The 21,297-nt window shown below is 36.5% G+C and overlaps 3 protein-coding genes across 4 annotated transcripts; all 3 read left to right on the top strand.

Annotated features, from left to right (window-relative positions):
- Nucleotides 1-773: 773 nt before the first annotated feature.
- Nucleotides 774-4,140, top strand: LOC148931799 (uncharacterized). The gene is made up of 7 exons (XM_089064513.1): nt 774-1,033; nt 1,226-1,323; nt 1,925-2,025; nt 2,109-2,512; nt 2,921-2,969; nt 3,047-3,146; nt 3,842-4,140. The coding sequence occupies exons 1-7, from the start codon at nt 1,008-1,010 to the stop codon at nt 3,886-3,888; spliced, it is 825 nt and encodes a 274-aa protein (XP_088920639.1). The 5' UTR covers nt 774-1,007; the 3' UTR covers nt 3,889-4,140.
- Nucleotides 4,141-7,098: 2,958 nt separating this feature from the next.
- LOC125222629 (transcriptional corepressor LEUNIG_HOMOLOG-like) lies at nt 7,099-11,524 on the top strand. 2 transcript variants are annotated; one of them, XM_089064511.1, is made up of 10 exons: nt 7,099-7,224; nt 7,925-7,971; nt 8,067-8,264; nt 8,950-9,079; nt 9,636-9,745; nt 9,825-9,971; nt 10,215-10,370; nt 10,768-10,884; nt 10,963-11,163; nt 11,234-11,524. In XM_089064511.1, exons 1-10 carry the CDS (start codon nt 7,131-7,133, stop codon nt 11,378-11,380), a joined length of 1,347 nt encoding a protein of 448 aa, XP_088920637.1. In that variant the 5' UTR covers nt 7,099-7,130; the 3' UTR covers nt 11,381-11,524. The 2 variants fall into 2 exon arrangements, with proteins under 2 accessions (XP_088920637.1, XP_088920638.1); XM_089064512.1 differs by lacking the exon at nt 7,099-7,224 and adding an exon at nt 7,397-7,729.
- Nucleotides 11,525-12,439: 915 nt separating this feature from the next.
- LOC125202381 (uncharacterized) lies at nt 12,440-13,559 on the top strand. The gene is made up of 2 exons (XM_048100769.2): nt 12,440-12,673; nt 12,765-13,559. The coding sequence occupies exon 2, from the start codon at nt 12,859-12,861 to the stop codon at nt 13,375-13,377; it is 519 nt and encodes a 172-aa protein (XP_047956726.1). The 5' UTR covers nt 12,440-12,673; nt 12,765-12,858; the 3' UTR covers nt 13,378-13,559.
- The last annotated feature ends 7,738 nt before the right edge of the window (nt 13,560-21,297 follow it).

Genomic DNA, 21,297 nt, shown 5'->3' with positions numbered 1-21,297 from the left:
GCAATCTACATTTATTTTGTTTTCAAAATCTTGACTATCGTAGAGATAAGTTTTTGTTTTGAAAAATCCTTAGTTACCAATTATTAGCCTAATTTATAACAGTATACATTCTTATTAGTTACAATAAAAATTCATTTAAAACACAATAATTTTAATTTAAAAATTACATTTGCCACCGTCAAACATCTACCAGAAATAATTTTATCTTCTTCCTAAATTCAACGACATATGAACTTATATTCTGGAAAATGAGCAAAGCAGATTTCATAACTTTTCGAAAAAAATGCGCAACAACTTACCATACTTCACCACACACTCAACAAAATTCTTTCAACATTATTTAAATTTGCATTGACAAATATTACTAGCTTTTTTCCTGTGGATTAAATTAAAATTATGATCGATCTGATCCTAGGAAAGACTTTTATTCCCTTTTTAGCCACACACAGACAAAATCAGTTTTTCTTTTATTGAAGAATAAAGTATTTGGAAAACTTCTATTCGAATTCAACAACCATTGAAATATTACTAACAAATATTCGAAATTAAGTGCCAATAATATTTGTGGGTAGTGGAATTACCTAGAAAATATGGGGTCAAACTAAAAAAAGAGGAAAAAAGTAAGCAGAATACTGTTTTATTAGAAAAGAAAACACAGTGTGAGTGACTGTAAAAGGATTGTTTTCTCTCTTTCTCTCTCTCTCTCTTAATTGTAAGTTTTTTTGTTGTTTTGTATTTGAGTGCATCATTTTGCATGGCTTTAGCACCAACTTCCTTCGCTTAGACCTCCGTCACCACCATTCCTCACTCACTCACTTTTCACACCCAACTCTCACTCAATTTATTGCTTTAAATCAAACAATTTTGCCTTTTAGTTCGAGGTTCATGCTTTCCGCTGCTTATATATACAGACAATCAGGAATCCTGCTGTTGTTTTGCTACTTCTTCTTCTTCTTCTTCTTCCCCCTTAATCGTCTGCCTCCCGGAGAATTTTGGTTTCTGCTATCATGGATGACTGGGATGCTCAGAAGATGTGAGTAAAACTGTTTTGTTTTGTTTTTTTTTTATTTTTTATTAAAATTTTACAGCTATTATTCGAGTTTTTACCTTTTTTTTCTCTGAGGGTTTTGTGTTTATTGATTTTGATAATTATTTCCTTTTTCCGAATCGGATGTTTGGAGTTTTTTTTTTTTTTTTTAAAAAAAAACGTCATTCTCTTTTGCAGGTTGGACTTGTACATTTACGATTATTTACAGAGGAAGAAGCTGCATATGACTGCTGATATCTTAGCGGACGAGGCTGATATTCAGCCCAAATCTGTTGGTAAATCACTTCTTTCTGGCCGTTTCTTTTGAGATCCTTTACTTTACTTTACAACTCTGTGCTTTCTGGAATTGAATGTATCTATTAATGGAATCACTACATCTTTGCTTGATTTAACCAATTGATTTTACCTTTTCCAATAAAAGGAGAAGGAACATTATTTATCAGTCGCTTATGGTTGTCTACTTAATGTATGTGAGTTTAACTATTACTACTACTTTAACTTATGTATTTGAAGTGAATCTGAGTCGCTTGATTAAGTTTGCAGAATCATTTTGTTTATTTGTGTGTGTGTGGAAAAGGTGTACAAAAATTTATGTTAATGGCATGTAGTTTGCATCTTTTAAAAATAATTTTTAATGATGAACTGATAACTATTTTCTGTTTGCATGGTTGTTTTCTCGAGTTACTCGAATGGTTTTGAGTAAATTATGACTTAGTTGTCATATATGTTGATCCAATCTGGCTAAATAATCTGACAAGAGTGCTTTAACGTTGTAACATTAAATTTTGTTCATTACACTTTAATTGGAAGTTGTTGCAACAAATCAGCTTAGTTAAAATGGGTACTCATTTTGATGTTTCACATTTTATTCTGCAGTTATCACCCCACCAGAAGGATTTCTGTCAGAGTGGTGGTCCTTGTTTTGGGATGTATTCATTTCTAGAGTTCCTCAGGGAGATCAAGCCAGTACATCCGAGGTTTTTCGATTTTTTTTCTAAGAACTTGTTTGACTGCTTTCTGGTATCCATGCACTGAAGTTGATTCTCTTGTTATCTTTCAGACACCTCTGAATGATGTCTCTGTTCTGCCAAATGCTCCTGGTTCTCCGGTGCCAGATGTCAGCTATATGATGCAGAATGTCTCTCTAACAACGCCTAGGTCAGGACTTCCTAATCAGACTCAGGCAGTCAATCCACCACCAATGCCAAATATGGGAAGTTTGCTGCAAAATGCTTTTCCATCTATGATGCCAAACATGGATTTCACCTCAAATCAGTTCGGACAAACTCCCTTATCATTTCCAGAAAACACTATGAGGCAGGAGCAGATCATGGCAGATTTGGTTGCTCAAAGGGCACGTGAGCAAGAGCATCTTAGGCTTCCTCCGAGGAGCCTTGATACTAACTCGCATGTCCTTAATGTTGATCACTTAGCTAGCATGTTGCCGTTGGCAAGCAGTTCAAGGTATTGCTCTATCAAACATTGTCTGTCTACCCATTAAATATGCTAACTTCTTCTGCCCTTGTTTGTGGCCATCTGAGTTGATAACCTGTTAACTAGACCTATCAAGGGGGTGATTCTGCAAAGGCAAAGGCTGACACGAAGGAATGTATATGTTCAGCTGGATGTTTGGGTGCCTTCTGCACAAAAAATAATTTTACATAACTATCTTGATCTGCTTGGAATTAATAATATGCTTAAGTATCTGTTGCATGTTATACTTGTATCTCTATCTGTCTTGATTTGTTATTGGGGAAACTGAGAAAGCACAAAGATCTTGAAAGTCAGGTTTTGATTTCAGAAGTGAAATGTGGTCAACTGTCTTTAATCATGATGCTAATATGTTCTTCAATGTGAAATATGGTTTTGCAGCCGCCGTCAGAAGAAAGTTAGTAACAAGCGGCAGATTCCAGTTATCAATGTAAGCCTATTTTTACATTCAATAATTGGTGTATTTTCACAGTGAAACGAATTTGAGATATACTATGTATTTTGCAGGACGTCAACTATGGTACTGGCTTGAGGAGGTCTATTCCACCGGAGCTAACTCCTTATGCACCAAAGCTGGTACAGGATGACATAGGACATGCTGATGCTGGTTTGTACATTTGACTGTTCAAAATTACATACTTATCTTACATATGCTTCAATCATATATTTTTCATGTGTGATATCGGCACTATTCTTGTTAACTTGCATAAAAGATGCATGCACCACGCATATATACACCCCCTGCCAAGTTAACTAAAATATTTTTATAAGCTTTGGTATAAGCGTACATTTTTAGGAAGATCAAACCCAAAAGTTATTTCTTATATACATAAACAAATGTTTCATACCTTTAAACTTTCCTTCACAGGTATGATAGGATATGCTACATATAATTTTTCATAATTTCCTATCATTATTTTTTCAACTGTGATCTCTCCCCAAGAAACTACCTTTAGGCTATGAATTAGGATCTTTATTCTGGCATGGGTTATGGAGAACTTGACAGGTTATGTGCTTGTCAAGTTTCTCTGAAGATGGTTCAACGGGTAGATGCTGATTGAATCTTAGGGACTTATCAAAGTGCTTGCATTTCTTGCATAAAATGTACAGTTAAATTGGAGGAATGTGTGACCATTTCCCTATGGAATCACTCTTTCATGCAATTACAAGTTATGTCAAAATAACTTGGCCTATATGATGATCGCTTTGGTTGGTCTAGGACAAACCGTCCTGTTCTGTCCAATTATTTTGGAGTTTCCTGGTTGGTCATATTGATAGCCGATTTCTGTCAATCTGGTTTAGGCTCTTCAGCAAGTTCCAACTCTGCATGTCCTGATACCAGCTCCTGAATCAAGAACTCATGCTCATGCATGAAGCAGCCCGCGCAGCAAATAATTCTCAATCTCATGTTTATTAAGATGACTTTGGCCTTCTATAGTAAAAATTAGCCATTGCCTTGATTAATGATATCCATAGAAAGGCAATGCTTGTGAAAACACTTCTTGATGTTTGTACAAGAGGCAGACTATTTATTTTTCTTGTTTTCTGAAGCTTGTTGGGTGACCTTTGTTCAATTTTAGTTTGTCGTTTTTTCATGGTTATTAGGATGCATTCCTTATAAAGAAAATTTATAATTAGTTGGCGGTAGCTTAGATTTAGCTTCCATAATGCGAAGCGAGAAAGTTAAGGCTAAAGAGGACATGGAAACTTTCAAAAGTTAGTATGTCCATTGACTATTGCCATTACATAGTAAATGCCTCATGCTTGGTATTGATAACAAAGTAGAAGCATTAGGTATGCCGAAAAAGGGAATATGAAAAGTGTTACCACAAGTGATGAAGTCAAGAGGATTGTATTGGTAGTATAATGATATAGTAGGAGAGTTGGTCAAGATGTTGCTATTATTATGATATGTACATCAACTATGTTGTGATGGTCGATGAGAGTTAGTAATGACAATATGAAGGTACTAAAGATGATCGTGTTGAAATTTTATCTCATATTAGATACAATACGTAGTTCCGATTAGACAGTGCATTGAAACAGATGCATAGTGTTGGGGTGTAGGCGTTACAAAAACTTGTTCAACTATGTAATGATCGACATTCACTCAAGAATCTGCGCATGGCCTTCATTAGGTTCCATCTTGGTGCATTAAGAACCGATTACTGATGTTTGGATTTAGCCCTAGGTTCCTTTGATTAGTTGTCTCAACAACTTCTCTAGCTTAACAAATTTCTATTGCTCCAATAACCGCAATCTATCGTTGCCTTAAAAACCCATCGAACTTTTATTTGTTGAACTTCTCATCAACATTGGTCTAGTGTCACCTAAGCCGCGAAGGCTCATCCAAAATTGTTCCATTCAAGCTTCGACATACATTAACTTCGAAGATTTTCATACTACCGATGCATCATTAATAAGATTATGTACCTAGTGATATAGCTACATCAAATATGTTTTTTGTTTGATCTCACCAAATCTCACCTTTTGTGATTGTGGGTGGATCAAATAGTTTTTTATTGAAACTCTCATCTTTGTCTGACAATCTATCCTCCCTACTGTAAGTTCGTAACAATAGAGATCATCTTTGCTCTTCAAAATTAACCATTCAATCCTTATCTTTTTCTTCATAAGGAAATTGTCCCAAAGCTAAAATCCTTCACCCTGGGGAAATCACTCGTTCTAAAACCACCATTTTTAAGAAAATGTATACTTCCATTACAAGATAGTTTTTCGAATTTTGAGACTATGATTTTCTATAGGAGTTTTCGAATCCGTGTAATGCTTAAACAAACTATTAGCTAAATATACTCATAAGGAGGATGTAAAACTTATTGAACTTTACATTTAGACAATAATATATTTAATGAGAGATTTCTATGCACTGGGCAAGTGTTGGTAAAGTGAAATGCATAGATGCAAAAATAGAATTTGGAAGTATATTTGGAAACACTCGGAACTAAAGCTCACATATTTTCGGTAGTGGTATATATTTTAAATCCCCAATGTTAGCTTTTGAGGACAAGATCAGTTGCAATCCCTAAAATAAATCTATATGTTGTCTATTAAGAGGTTATTTTTAAACTTCCCACCTTCGAATCATTAAGGTCGACAAATGAATGCTTTTGCACTGAAATTCTTTCTTATCTTTTAATGTAAGGGATGATCACCTCTAAGTAGCAAGAGCAATAAAGATCTATTTCAATTTATCATTAGGATTTTTCTACTTAAAGCACGGTTTTGTTACTTGCGATAATAGGTCTTCGATAGAATCTCAAACTCTACATAAATGCTCCAATTTGTGGATGCTTTTGCAAGCAAACTCTTCTATGTCTTTCTGTTCAAAGGCTAACTTCCTTTGTTAGGAAGTAGAAGATCTTTTCCCATGATTGCTCATGTGACGATCGTCTATGCTAGCTCTTAGGGAAGTTATCAATCATTTTCCTTAATAGAGATCTTAGTTGTAGTTTATTAGGATACTATATCTTTTGCTCACCACCATCATATCTCTTATATCAAACATTTTTCCAACTTCAGTGGAGCTTTTGCAACTAAACTCCGTACACTCAATGGCTACTTTCTTTTGGCAGCAAAAAGAACTCAATCTTTTTCAGTTATAATCGGAGAAGCGTTTCTCATAGTTACCAACTATATTGGCCCAAATATATACTAATAGAATCACTTAAATGAGTTCAAATCTGACATAACACTAAAAGGATAGTCCAATATTTATTATAACCTCAATAAAGATATATGAAATGACATGTCTGCCCTTACCTAACGTTAGGATGAATTTATGTTCGATACACTTTTCGACGAGGCAGGTGTGTCTTAAAGGTCACTGTTCTTTGAGCACTTCTTATAAGTGTGTTTGTCAATTATGCTTGAGGTTCTAGAACTGAGGCTTCAGACAAGTGTTGCCAAAACAACAATAAAGATATATGAAATGACGTGTCTACCCTTACCTAACGTTAGGGTAAATTTATGTTCGAGGCATTTTTCCACGTGACAGGTGTGTCTTAAAGGCCACTATTCTTTGAGCATTCCTTATAAGCGTGTTTGTCTATAATACTTGAAGTTCTAGACTTGAGGTTTCAGACAAGTGTTGCCAAAGCAAGACCTACATAAGGGGTCTTCTAGTCTTTTTGAAATTTTTATATTTATTATATGTAGATTTTAGGCAGAAGCGGCTTGTTTTTATTTTGTTTGGTTAGTGAGAACTATCAGTAGACATATTGCTACGAGAAGCATAAGTGAAATAATGGTTGGTTAGGCCAAAATAGTTTGACTAGAGTCGATTGTTCGTAAGATTATCAGGGACTATGAAGGAAAGTGGTTATTGAAGAGATTTTATTGCTATATTTGATAGGTATTTCCTAGAGTAGATGTCAGCATTAATGAAGTTACTCTTTATTTTGGTGGGTTATACTTGTATCATTTTATGCATACAAATAAGTGTAAACTAAATAATCGAGTTGCCAATTTAACATTATTTTCCATTTATCAATATATATATTGTTTTTAATGTAAAACGTCATGGGCAGTTATCTCAGTTTGGATCTTGTAGTGCACCGGTTTCTTTGGTTCCATGCTCCATTACACCAGGCAGTGCAATGAATTTCAGCTTACATTATGCATGCGCATGTGGCATCATTTGGATTTATGCAATCTCTACATACATGGTATCATGTTTTTCCGAGAAGACATGTAGCAGAAAATATCTTCTGCCTTAATTTGCAATTGAATAAGATATTTTTAACTTGCATTGAATTAGCTACTTTGGGGGGCTAGTATTAGGAATGTTTTTGTTGCAAGCATAACATTTTTCAACACCTCTCTTCTGATCTTCAAAACTTCTCCCCTCTGTCATGGCCCTCTCATGGTTTGACTATCATGTAGATCTTAACGATTTTCAATTCTTAGATTGAGCCTTGATTTCTGACACTATCTAAAGCTTGAGGGATAAGTCTTATCTAAGGTGGTTTAGTCTCCCTCTAGTCGGAAATAGGAATTCACTAGTACGCTGACTGGAGAATGTTGCTGATCTTATTATCTTATTTATGCTAAAATTCACCTTTGTTTTATTGGTGCTTGGGAAAAATTGCTCAGATATGCATTGCTATGGCAATGGAACTTATTTAACGGATGAGCTTACTTACCAAATTTTACCAGTCTGCAATAGTTTGCGTGAATATTGTATCTTCCTGGCATAGCCATAGCCACACATTTTTGGTGATATAGTTTGTGTCTATTATAAGATGTGATTGTTGTTTAATATCTTAGATTTCTATTATAAGATGTGATTGTTGTTTAATATCTTAGATTTCCTATTTCTTCTGGATTGCTCCTTTTTTATTGTTCATTTTCAATCCAATCTTTCAGGAAGGAAGATATTAGAGGATGTATCATTGCAGGGGCAATCTTCACAAGTAAGACCATGCAATTTAGCATGTGCTGCGTGACTGCTCCTCACTGTTTTTTCTTTCCGAAGTTCAACTATTAATTATTGACGACTTCATGTCAGGTATTCGGTTATGCTGCTAACACCCCAGTGTCAGATCAACAGAGGAAAAATTCGCCTACAACAGAAATCTGTCAAAAAAGTTCATCTGACTTGGAGGCACAAGCATCAAAAAAGCTTATAATAAGTGAACCTGAAAATTCGAATATGATGACAAATCCTGCTCTCTCTAATGATGGATCAAAGGGGAAAGGCATACAAGTAAGTTAGAATGTCATTCAATTTTGAAGTACTCAATTTGTTAGCTTCTTTTTCTAAGAAACCGTTCTTCATGAACAAGGGGTACCTACCATGACGGCTTTTTCAGCTTTAACACTAGCAGAATCTCTTGAATTAGTATCATGTGGCTGTATTTGGTACTATCATTTATGGGCAGATGGAAATGTTTTAGATGTACGTAATTGCTTAAGTTCATTCATCACCGTTGGTTTATTAATTATGAAGACTAATTAGTTTCTTGTTGAATCATGCACATGCATTTTATATTCCATACACATATACATGCTTGCATTTCTGTAGTCACCAGATCAAGTCTAAGATGAAGAATCGTGGAGTTGGTATCTCATGTCAGCCATGTGCTGCTTTCTCTTTACAGAAAAGTTGTTTTTTAAGCATTATAGTCTTTCAAATACTCCATGCTTCTTGGAGAGAGGTGAACATTTTGTTGTGCCTGATGATTATATAGATGCCATTTAAATAGAGAAAACAGGACTCAAACTGATTTTCTGTATTTCATTTTTCTTCTTGTTACAAGCCTTTATAAGATAATCTAATAGTATAGGAAGAAATATTATATTTTGGTACAATGGTTTGATTGAATCTAAACTGAGTCTCTCCAACAGTGTCCAGAGTTTTGGTTCTTTTAAAATTTGCTCTTTTCCTGTAGATTGAAATGACTGAATCAGAGGGCCCAGTAGATGAGGAAATAGCATCTTTTTTCTCAAATGATGAAGCTGCTAACAATATGAACATTTCCTCCACCCACACTTCAGCAAAAAAACAAAAGGACCAGCAAGGTAAGTTTCATTTTCATGTAATGATTTGCTGCTACCATGATCTCTTTCTCTGTGTGGATGTATCTGCATTGGGTTGAAGGGGATACATGATTAAAAAGAGAGCGTAATGCCTAGAAATTAAATAAACCACCAGAAAGTTGCAATAGCTGCAGGCTATTAATCTTTTCCCCCTCTTTATGCATGGGATATTTATGTTGTTGAACTCCTGCTTAATGATTTGATCAGCTGTTTGTTGAGGAATTATTTGGCATTCTGTAAGTGTTCTCTGTTATGGAAGTCAGGTCAGCATAATACTTGCATGTAAGGTTATTCATGTATATGTGTACCCTGAATGTATTGGTGATTTAGTGCAGTATAGAACTGACAAGGTGTTTATCTATCATGGCATCAAACTTTTTGGCAATATTATAATTCATCAAACTTAAGTTAGAGGTCATTGTGTAGTCAGAGTACTGACCAGGGTGTTCATATGTCAACAGATGCTATTACACAGCTGCAGTAAGATTCATACAGTTTAATTTTTAACTTCTTATTCAAAAAATTTATGTTTTGGCAGACTTTCCTTTCATGCCAATCAGAAGTCTCCACCCAAGCAATAATAAGCTATTATGCTGCGATTTCTCAACCCAAGGGAAATTCTTAGCTACTGCTGGGCATGAGAAAAAGGTTCTGCAGTTTAGCTCATCATGAAATTCTGTTGACGAGTGAAAATTCGTATGTGACTGAAGTTATTGTATTGTTACAGGTTTTCATCTGGAACTTAAAGCAATCTACCAGACATGCTGTCCAAGGGCATACTCAGCTCATTACGGATATTCGATTTAAGCCAAATTCCCATATGTTTGCAACTTCGTCGTTTGACAAAATTGTGAAGATATGGGATGCAGCCAATGTAATAACTCTTCCCTTGTAACTTTTAAATGTTGCTTTTCACCGTTGCTAATATTTTTTTACTGGACGAGAGATCACATGCTTTGCATGTAATGAATGCTACTAAATGTCTACTTTCTTTAACATACATTTGGAAATTTTGAGTTATGCGTTCTGTTGTTCCTCTGAAGGAAACTTAGCTATAAATGATTTACTAAAAGCAGATAGTACATATGCTCACCTGTTTAACCCTCTGCTGTTTTAGTCAAGAAAGATACTTTACAATCTTGTTGGGCATGCGGATCAAGTGATGTCGGTGGATTTCCACCCAAGAAAGTCCAATCTGGTATGCTCTTGTGATTGCAGTGATGAGATCAGACTATGGAATTTCAAAGAATCTGCTTGCTTTCGCTTTTTCAAGGTCAGCTTGTGTAGTTTTGTTGAACGTCTTTTGCATGTGGGATTTGTTAGCTTTATGTTTCATCTTTCTGTAATCAGTTTATTCAGTTTTTCTGCTATAATCTTTTGTTCATATGATTAGAGTGTTTGGCTGAGTTTGTAAAATCTTTAAAACAAATTACAGGTTTCTTAAAGTGTTTGACAACTATGCAAAACAAACCTTAATTTCCTCTCAAAATAAAAAAAATTAGAACCATATGAGCTCTTTTTAGAAAAGAACCAAGTATAGAGTTTTAACTTTGTCATTTTCTTCAGCATATATTCTGCCGAATTTTGAATCATTCTGATGGAAAATGTGTAAGTCTGTACGTTACATGTTAATATGTTTCTGATATCAAGTTTTGATGGTTGAATGTCAGGGAGCTAATAGGCAGGTGAGATTCCAGCCTCGACAAGGGAACCTCTTGGCAGCTGCTACGGGTAATGTCATCAATATGATCGATGTGGAAACAGGCATGATCCGATACCGCTTTGAGGTAGACTCGGAGCATATATAAGTTGATCACACATGAATTCGTATCAGCAGCATGTGTGCTTACTTCAATTACCTGCAGGGACATGAAAAAGACGTCCGTACAATATGCTGGGACGTATGTGGAGAATATCTCGTCTCGACGAGTCAGGACAGCACGCGCATATGGTCGATTGTATCAGGTGGAAAGTGCATACATGAGTTGCCCGCTTGTGGTAGGGAGTTCTCGTCGTGCACCTTCCACCCTGCTTACTCTCAAGTAGTGGCTGTGGGTTCCTACGAGGTACGTTGTTGTTGTTGCTACTGCATTATCTAAGCTTGTGATTGGAATTAATTTGTTATGTACGATGCAGTCCATTTATATCTGGAACCCGACGATGGGAAACAAGACGTGGAAGTTTGATGGTCATCAAGGTATTGTATCTGCGATGGCAAATGCACCGGAGACTAACATGATCGCCTCCGTGAGCCATGACCAGTGGGTGAAGGTTTGGAAGTAGCCATACAATACATATCTCAAGTTAAATGCTATGCATTATGTATGAAGAGATTGTGCCTTCCTGTTGTTGGGAGTTTGTCTACTTTGAACAAGTTTCTGCTACTGTGCTACTTACTTACATAATGCATGTTTTTTTTATTGTTTAGTAGTAATTGTGTGGTCGTATTGGAAATTTGGAATTATGCATGCTTACATGATTCATTTCCTAATATTTAACTACCCTAAACCCTACTATCTTTTTTGTCATTATTTTAAATAAAAGGCTAATCTATAATTAAGAAAAATGGATGAGAAGAGGCCCAATTGAATTTTACATGCTGGGCTCAATATTATGAGCTTCTTGGGCCATGGACTAGTTAAATTAGAAAATTTGGGCTAGCTCGAAGCGAAGAGAAACTCAAGGTGGAGCAATTGGAATTTAGCGTCAGCGTTGGGCTTTAAATTAAAACTACCCAATCATTGCAAGGTGACTCGCATCATATATACATATAGTCTAATAAAAAAAATTAAAACGTGAGAGAGAGAAATTAGAACATAAATAAAGTTGTTATGTTATGCAATAAAAATGAGAGAGAGTGAAATGAAAACGAAGACCTAGCTACAAGTACAACTATAGGGAAAAGCATGATTTTGATAATAATTACACCTACCTGAGTACTCCGCGTATTTACACTGATAAATATAATCTGCAATAAAACAGTAGGAGTATTAAAAAAAAAAATTAGTGAAATAACTATGCTTCTATAGCACGTCAAATCAGAAGTTAATAATCTTAAGGGATTAGCGTTAGCCGTATGGTCATTATTAACGAATCACTATTATTAACTCCTTAATAATTTCCGTAGTTGATCAATAATAAAAGTAGAGCGCACACATTACAAAGAATCGAGAGTGGATCACCCCAAATTTGTAGCTTATTTAGGTGTTTTTATTGGATGTAAAATAATTTGTTGCCTATGAAATTATATTAAGTGAAAACATTTTGAACTTGTAAAACAGTTTAGTATAAAACGCAACTTGAGTATTTATACACGTTCATCTTAGAAGTCCATGATATTTTTTTTTTGTAATAAAAGTAGAAATTGGAAATAGGAAAATTAGGATTTAGTTTGGTTGGTTGGCCCCCCAAGTGATGTCAGTAGAATAGAATAGAATCCTCTCTTCTCTTGAACAAAAAGCGAGAGAGAGAGAGAAGAAGAGAGAGACGAGACAATAAAGCTGACACAGCCACCACTCCGCCACCCCTTTGGCCGGCCGCCATCTCTGCAGGCTTGCCAACAATTTTCCATCTCAGGTTAGTTTATTTAATAATTTAGGTAGCTAGGGTTTATTAATTTGATTGATCGGGAGAACAAATTTGATTTTTATGTTAATCTTTTTCGTAGAGCTGAAGAACAAAAAGGGGCAGTTGGGTTTGCGTTTTCCACATTCATCATTCCTATATTGTCAACAATTGTCTGATTTGATTCTCATAAGAATATGGAGGAGCAGCAGCAGCGCAGAAATGGCGTGAATCAGCAGATGCCGCAGAAGTGCCCGCGCTGCAACTCCGCCAACACCAAGTTCTGCTACTACAACAACTACAGCCTGTCGCAGCCGCGCTACTTCTGCAAGGCCTGCCGGCGGTACTGGACCCACGGCGGAACCCTAAGAAACGTCCCCGTGGGCGGCGGCTGTCGCAAGCCCAAGCGCCCCAAACCTCTTCCAATTCCCCCCTCTCAACACCCAATCAGGCCCTTCCCTCCTCAAACGCATCCCATCTACAGCGGCGGCGCCTCCTTCCTCTCGTCCTTGGCCGCCATGCAATCTTTATCCACCACCCAACCCCAACCCCAACCCCAGTTTCATGATCACTACTTCCAACCGCGCCCTTCTTGGACTCAAACCTTCATCAATACACCTCCCTCCTCCACCACCGATACCCACACCCACGCCGCCTCTTCATTCAATCCGGATCATTGCCACCAGGATGCCTTTCATCCATCATCTTCTCACTAATTTTACCCAAATCTATATATCTCCTTCTTTCTTACTAGCTTTCCTTTGGATTATGATGGGTTCGGTGTTTTATGTGTATAACCATTGTTGTAATTAACCATCTTATAGTGATTCAATTTAAGTTGTGTTAGCTTTGCTTGCTCAACTTTTTCATCAAAAGTAAATCGGTTTTAATGTTAGTATTTGCCTTTCGCTTTTTCGTTGCTTTAATTCACTTCATTTTCACAATATACAATTTGAGAGAGAGAGTTTAGATCGATGGTTTATAATTTAAGTAGGGGTTTTGGTAGAGTGTGTAAAGTCTAATAAGACTCATTTAAACCAAGATAAGAGAATAATGCATGAATGGATGAACTCAATGTCAGACTAAAGCTAAAGCTAAAGCTAACGCCTAAAGCTGATGGATAAGATCGATCATTATTATGCCCCAGCTTATTACTTCCCCATTAACTTAATTACACTTTGAATTTTACCGCCTGCTTACTAAGGATGTGTGTATCTCTAAAATAAAATTAAATAAACTTCCTAACCTAATAAATTTAATTCCCACATCTCTAGCGAACCACGAACACTACTAAAAATATATACTCCTACCACTCTACTAAATGGAGTACTAATTTCTTCTATCTATACATGCATTACGCTGTCAAAGTTATTTTTTGCTAATGTTTTGAAATTTTATTTAAGAACTAAGTTTAAGTAATTATTTGATTTTTCTACCATAACTAATTAAACCATTTTCGTTTCCTAACTTTTTTACTTCCTTTTGATTCTCATTAAGTTTTTAAATTATAAATTGAAAAATTAGTATATATACAAACAATTTTTTTGGTAGCATCCCTCATTCTAAAGGGGCGTAGGCGTCACAATTAACCATTGGTAACATAATTAGTGGAGTACTATACAATAAACACGGCTATTCAAATGATGGCAGTAATGATACTGACGATAATTAATACTACTAACTACACTTTAACATCTAAGATACTCGTTTTATACGATTGAAATGAAGATAATATATTTAACATACTCCTACATCTTAATAGTACCACGGACTATAGTCTATATCTATCATAATTAATTAATAATTTAGCAATACAGGACTAAGTCCGACTTCATGATGTTTGTTGCTCACATATTACATGCCTTCTCAATCCCACCTAATACACTATAATTCACTGACAACAGATATGCAAAAATTCTTCAGTTAAAACAAGAATGTTGCGGTGGGCAGACACCTAAACCATTTGCACTTTTATTAATGAACATAATATACTATGAGAAAAAACATAAGCAAGCATTTTCCATCTTACACGACTTCAAATATAGTTAGTAGTTAGTACAGTATTAAATTGGGACATGTTGCATCAGTCCACTACTGAAATAATTTAAGCAGATGTTGGAATGTCGTATGTATATCTATGCGACTATGCGTAATATTAATACCAAAAATTATAAATTAGTCAAGAAGATTTACTTATATATGATGAGTTGACATATATAGATAGAGATAGAGTAAAGTAAAAAGTCTAGGCTCCATAATATCCCTATACATAGAGAGGTGAAAAAAGAGTGGTGGAGAGATCAAAATTTAGCCCATAGGTAGCCAAGAAACAAAAACAATTAAAAGACATATTAAAGCATGATATATATAGATATGATTGTGTGGCACAATCTTCCTTTTTCATTATTTACAACTTTAAATTTTTCATTTTCTTTTTCTTTTCTCTACTTTCCAAGAGATTGGTGACAAGTGCACCAAAGGAACAATCCACTGTCGACCTTTACCACTACAATTCCATGTACATTACTACTTCACATTAGATTCTGGGTCCATATTTTTCCTCTCTTTCTTTCTTCTCTGTTATTATTAAATATTTTTTTCCATAAATTCATATGGCATGCACAATTGAAGGGACCCAACTGTCTGGAGGATTTTTTTTTCAAAACCTTTAACTAAATGTATATATAAAGACATCATCCAGTTAAATTCAAGATGACTTTCATCATTTCTACTTTCCATGTAATTAAAATGTGATTTTCGCCACCGTAATTGACACACTTGCAAAAGAGTTCTTATTTTTCAACTTCTTCTGATGATTTCAACCAGATAGTTTAATTTAATCTACCTATATATACTTTGTTTATTGAATCATACACGTGGAGCAATGATATTGTTTGAAATATCATTCTATATTTCAGGATCGAGCATTCTCTCTTCCTTTATCGTTTTTCAAGAATAATGCATATGCAATTGAATAAAATCGAAACAAAAATATTCATTATTTTATGATATATAGAGGTTAATATATTAATTCTCATTGACTATATATATATATATATAATCTCATTCTATATATGTCATCATTAATTAGATTCTCCCTTGGAAAAACATAAGAAAAAAAATCCTTTATCATTTAAAAAAATCCTTTATCATTTTTTGAAAATATGCACATGCAATTGAATAAAATCGAAACAAAAGTATTCATTTTCTTTTCGTAGATAGAGGTATATAATCCGTTCTATATATGTCATCATTAATTAGATTTTCCCTTGGAAAAACATGAGAAAAAATATATTGCTTTGAGTGCATTTCAATCTACATCTTAATTCCATTTGTCCGATTTAAGCTCACTGTAATGAAACTTTAATTCAAAAGCCATTTTCACATGAAAAAGGCAATTCAAATATATGATGAAGAGGGCATAATTTGGTCGTCGGTCTTTGGTCAATTTGATTCTGTTATATGATTATATATAGGACTTTTGATTTAGCCAATCAAATAAAACCATTTACACCAATTTTAAAAGCCTTATTGAAGACACACTGTTTCGTACTTTTTGGTCATGTGTGATGCCGATCGATATGATTTTAATCCGTTTGTGTATATCCACACTAATTTACATAGGAATTAATTTAATCGTCTGAATCATGCCTTATATATATCACCCCCACGTGTCACGGTTTTCGAATTCTCTTGAACTTTAAGTCTTCAGCCCTCATCATAATAAAGATCATCAATCAAGCTCATTGTGTACTCAACAATTCTATATAAACTAATTATGACAGCTACTAATTCATTAATTTGTTTTTTATTGCTGAGCTGATTAGTAGGAGTAGTAATTAATTAGCTGTCTTAGGACGTTTTTGTCAATTTCTCAGAAACGTTACTACAAATTAACTATAATATTAATATTTAAAAAAGGTACTAATAAACAAATTTTTGTTTATTAGAGAGATGGAGTGAATTAGGATATGTAGGGGCCATGTTACGAGGATCAGCAAAGCCAAAGAATTAGCTATCAATCTTTTAGTCTTACCTTCCAAAAGTGATTAAACATGCATTGGCATTGAAAAAGGGAAAAAGTGTCTCGCATCTAGCAATGTGTATATATCTTAATTTGTTTTGTGCTAATGTTACTCCATTTAATAAGTAATTAACATATAAGTACTCCATTTGTTAAGGGTAGCTCAGTACTTATATATATACATGAGCCAGAGGGACTATGTGTGAATCTTACATTTCAACTATATTAAACACTTTTTACGTATGGTGCATGTAAAAGTTACTCCTAATAGATTATTCTAGTGGGACGAGAAAAGTAGTAGTAGTAGTAGTAGTAGTATTATTATTTTGTGTCGGAGATGATATTAATAGAGCGAGATTAATTATTAAAGAATCAGACAATAAAGCCAGTGTCCCTTTTTGTTGAATAATCAGATATTGAACATTGGAGAAGATTGTTTATTCACTGAATTGTGTTTTTTGATACATTGTACATTGGTATTTATAGGGCAAATATACATAGGGACTAGACTATTGGGACTCTACATTATAAATGCTATATCCTCTTTCCAATGAGTTGGAACTTCATACTTTCTCTTCCCCACATTCTTGGATACTTCAAGTTGTCTTTCCAACACTCCCCCTCAAGTTAAGTAACGGGATTCCCGATACTTAACTTGCCAAGTACAACCGAGAAATCTCTTGCGCCAACTGCCTTAGTCAATATGTCTGCAAGTTGATCTTTGGATCGAACAAAAGGGAATTCAACAATTCCTGCCTCAATTTTTTCCTTGATGAAGTGTCTGTCAACTTCAACATGTTTTGTTCGATCATGTTGAACTGGATTTTCTGATATACTAATGGCAGCTTTGTTATCACAAAAAAGCTGACATGTTTTCTGTGAAAATAACCCCAATTCTTCCATTAGTCTTCGTAACCATAAGAGTTCTGTCAATCCATTTCTAATACCTCTAAATTCTGCTTCTGCGCTTGAGAGTGCCACCACTTTCTGTTTCTTACTTTTCCAGGTGACCAAATTTCCCCCAATGAATGTAAAGTAACCAGAAGTGGATCTCCTGTCAACAGGATTCCCTGCCCAGTCTGCATCAGTGTACCCATGAATTTCCAAATGGTCATTCTTTTTGAACATGATCCCGTGATCAAATGTTCCTTTTAGATATCTCACGATCCTTAGTGCTGCTTCGAGATGCTTTTGTTGAGGTTGGTGCATAAACTGACTTACTATACTGACTGCGTATGCAATATCAGGTCTAGTATGAGATAAGTAGATTAGCTTCCCCACAAGCCTTTGGTAACTTTCTCGGTCTGTCAGTTGAGCACCTTCTTCAATTTGTAGACCATGGTTGACAATGATGGGTGTTTCTGCTGGTTTACAATCCATCATTCCTATTTCCGCCAATAGATCAAGGATATATTTCCTTTGGTTGATGAAGATCCCTTTCCTTGATCTTAATACTTCTACTCCAAGAAAGTATTTCAATGCTCCTAGATCTTTCATCTCAAATTCAGTTGCTAGATTTTTCTTGAGTTGATCGATCTCCTCTTCATCATTTCCTGTTATGATCATATCGTCAACATAGATCAGTAGGCAAGTAATCTTTTCTCCTTTCCTTTTTAGGAACAAGGTGTGATTTGCATTGCTTTGTTGATATTCATATTTCTTCATTGCCTCACTGAATCTACCAAACCATGCTCTTGGAGACTGTTTTAGTCCGTACAAAGTTTTCTTCAGTCGGCATACCTCTCCTTCTTTGAATTCTCCATCAAAGCCAGGAGGGCTCTCCATATAGACTTCTTTCTTCAACTCTCCATGTAGAAAGGCATTTGTAACGTCGAATTGATGTAAAGGCCAATCTTTGTTTGCTGCAATTGAGAGTAATACTCGAACGGTATCCATCTTGGCTACTGGGGAGAAGGTTTCGGAATAATCCACTCCATAGGTTTGAGTGTATCCTTTTGCTACAAGTCGGGCTTTGTACCTTTCAATGGATCCATCTGGTCGTCGTTTGATTGTGAATACCCATCTACATCCCACTGCGCTTTTCCCTTTTGGGAGCAGACATTTTTCCCAAGTATGATTCCTTGCAAGTGCCTTCAATTCTATCTGCATAGCTTCTCTCCACTTTTTATTTTTCATGGCTTCTTCAACTGACTGGGGAATCTCCTCTTCCTCATATAATGCTTCTTCAAAAGCTCTAGCCATTTTTGTCAAGTTTGCCCTGGCTATATTCCCTACTGAGTATCTTGCTTTCCCCCTTCTTTCCGGCGAATATCTTTTGGGTGGGACACCTCGATTACTCCGGTAAGGAAGGATGTATTGTCCAGTGTCTCCATCTACTGGGTAACATTCAGAAGTATCATCAGTAATAACAGGAATTTCAATTGCAGTATTGTTTACCTCAGGCGTCGGACGGGTTATTGGTGAGTCACCGGGTTCCACAGGTTGTATAGTGTGCAAGACTTGCTCGGGGGCAGTATTAGGTGGTTCAGGTAGACCCTCAGTAGGATCTGTTGTGTATGGCATAGGTGACCAACTCAGGAAGTCTATCGTATTTCCCTCCCCCTGACTTGGAAGTTGGGAACCATAAAAGAACTCATTTTCCAAAAAATGACAGTTCATTGTGGTAATGACTTGTCGACTGTTAGGATCGTAGCATCTATATCCTTTTTGGTTTATGCCATATCCTACAAAAACACATTTTAGGGCACAGGGAGACAGTTTGGTACGGTCATTTTTCGGAATATGAACAAATACGGAACATCCAAAAATACGGGGTTCAAGAGATAGAGCAGATGGGACTGTTGTTAAGGAAGACAAGGCTTGGAGAGGAGATCTCATTTTTAAACTGCGAGTAGGAAGGCGATTGAGGAGATAAATGGAAGTAGCTACAGCCTCTAACCAAAAATATTTTGGAACCTTGGAATCAAGGAGAAGTGCCCTAGTCATTTCTAGGACGACCCTATTTTTCCGTTCGGCTACCCCATTTTGCTCAGGTGTATAGGCACAAGATGTTTGATGCAATAAGCCTTTTTTAGCACAAAAATCTTTCATTTTTGAGTTCACGAATTCCCCCCGGTTATCAGACCGAAGAATTTGAATTTTGGTTTGAAATTGGGTAAGAATCATCGAGTAGAAATCAACAAACTTTGAAAAAACATCAGATTTATTTTTCAAAAAATAGACCCACGTCATTCGAGTGCAATCATCAATGAATAAGACAAAATAGCGGAACCCATGTCCCCCGGTAATAGGAGACGGACCCCACACATCAGAATGTATTAATGAAAACATAGTCTCAACTCTAGTATCGGTAGAAGGAAAAGATTGTCTGTGGCTCTTTGCCAAAAAATGTGGGGTGGATTTTGTAATAAGTTAAAAAGAGGAGGGTTTGGGATTAAAATCCCAAACCCTTTACCTTCGTTCGCATTCCCACACCGGGCCTTTGCTATTTCCGCCGCCGCTGCCGCTGCCTCTTCGGCTTCTGGCCACCACCCGCCTCCGATTGGAGGTTCGATCGTTATTTTGGTGTCGTTGCCGGCGTAGGCGGCCTTTTGGCTACCCGCAGTGGCGACGACTCCGGTGCTCTCATCTCGCCCCACCGCTGATTTTCCTTTCGCCGTTCCATTCCGATTCAATTTGTGCCCGTCCTCCCACCACTCCGGATATCCGATGCGTTTGAAGCATGTCTCCATTGTGTGTTTGTTCATACCACAGTGTGTACAGTAAAGCTTGGATTTTTCGATTTTTGCTGGACGATTCTGGGTGTATCCATGTGGTTGTGGTGGTTGCTGGTCGCGGGTGTGTGGTGGTGCGGGTGTTCGGTTCTGAGCGGGTGGCGGCGGTTGCCTGAATCGGGCTCCAAAACCGGCTCCAATTCCGGCCTCCCCTGAGTCAGTAGTCGGGTTGACCGATGGCTTCCAAACCGCAGTCCGCCCTTCTTCTTGTTTGACGATGCCAAAAGCTTCCTCGGCTGTTGTGTCATCCCCAAGTTTGAGAATTTCTCTCCGGAGGCTGTCGTACTTGTCGTTGAGGCCACCGAGAAACTGGTGTAACCTTTGAATATTCGTCTCCTTCATGTAAATTTCGATTCCCTTGTCACAACAGGTGTAGGGACATGGTTTTCTTGCATCGAAATTGATCCAGTGTTTCTGGAGTTCTCCCCAGTAGAACTCGAGTGTGTTATCTCCTTGAATCGTCTTGATTGTTGTCATTTCGAGATCATAGATTTGGACTCGATCGGCTCTCACGCCGAAGGTTGTGACCAAGCTCTTCCACATGGCCTTGGCCGTCTGATGTTGGGCAAACTGTATGACTAGCCGGGGCTCCATGTTTTGGATCAGCCATGAGAACACCGTGTAGTCAGCAGCCTGCCATTCTTTGAATTTTGGATCGTCAGATTTGGGAGGAATGGCATCCCCCTCAAGATGGTCCAGTTTGTCTCGGCTGCCGACGGCAACGAGCATGAGTTTGGACCAAATAGGGAAGTTTTTTCCATCGAGTTTGAATCCTATTGAAACTGATTCAATTGATTTGGCCATTTGAATTGGATTCTCACTTGATTTTGGTTTGCAGGTTTGAGATTGGAAAAAAAAAGGAGTTGTATATTGCTGGA

Source organism: Salvia hispanica, chromosome 2 (genome assembly GCF_029641045.1).
Source record: "Salvia hispanica isolate PSC_SH4W2 chromosome 2, Shi_PSC_v1, whole genome shotgun sequence".
NCBI lineage: Eukaryota > Viridiplantae > Streptophyta > Magnoliopsida > Lamiales > Lamiaceae > Salvia > Salvia hispanica.
This window is presented reverse-complemented; position numbering and strand designations above follow the sequence as displayed.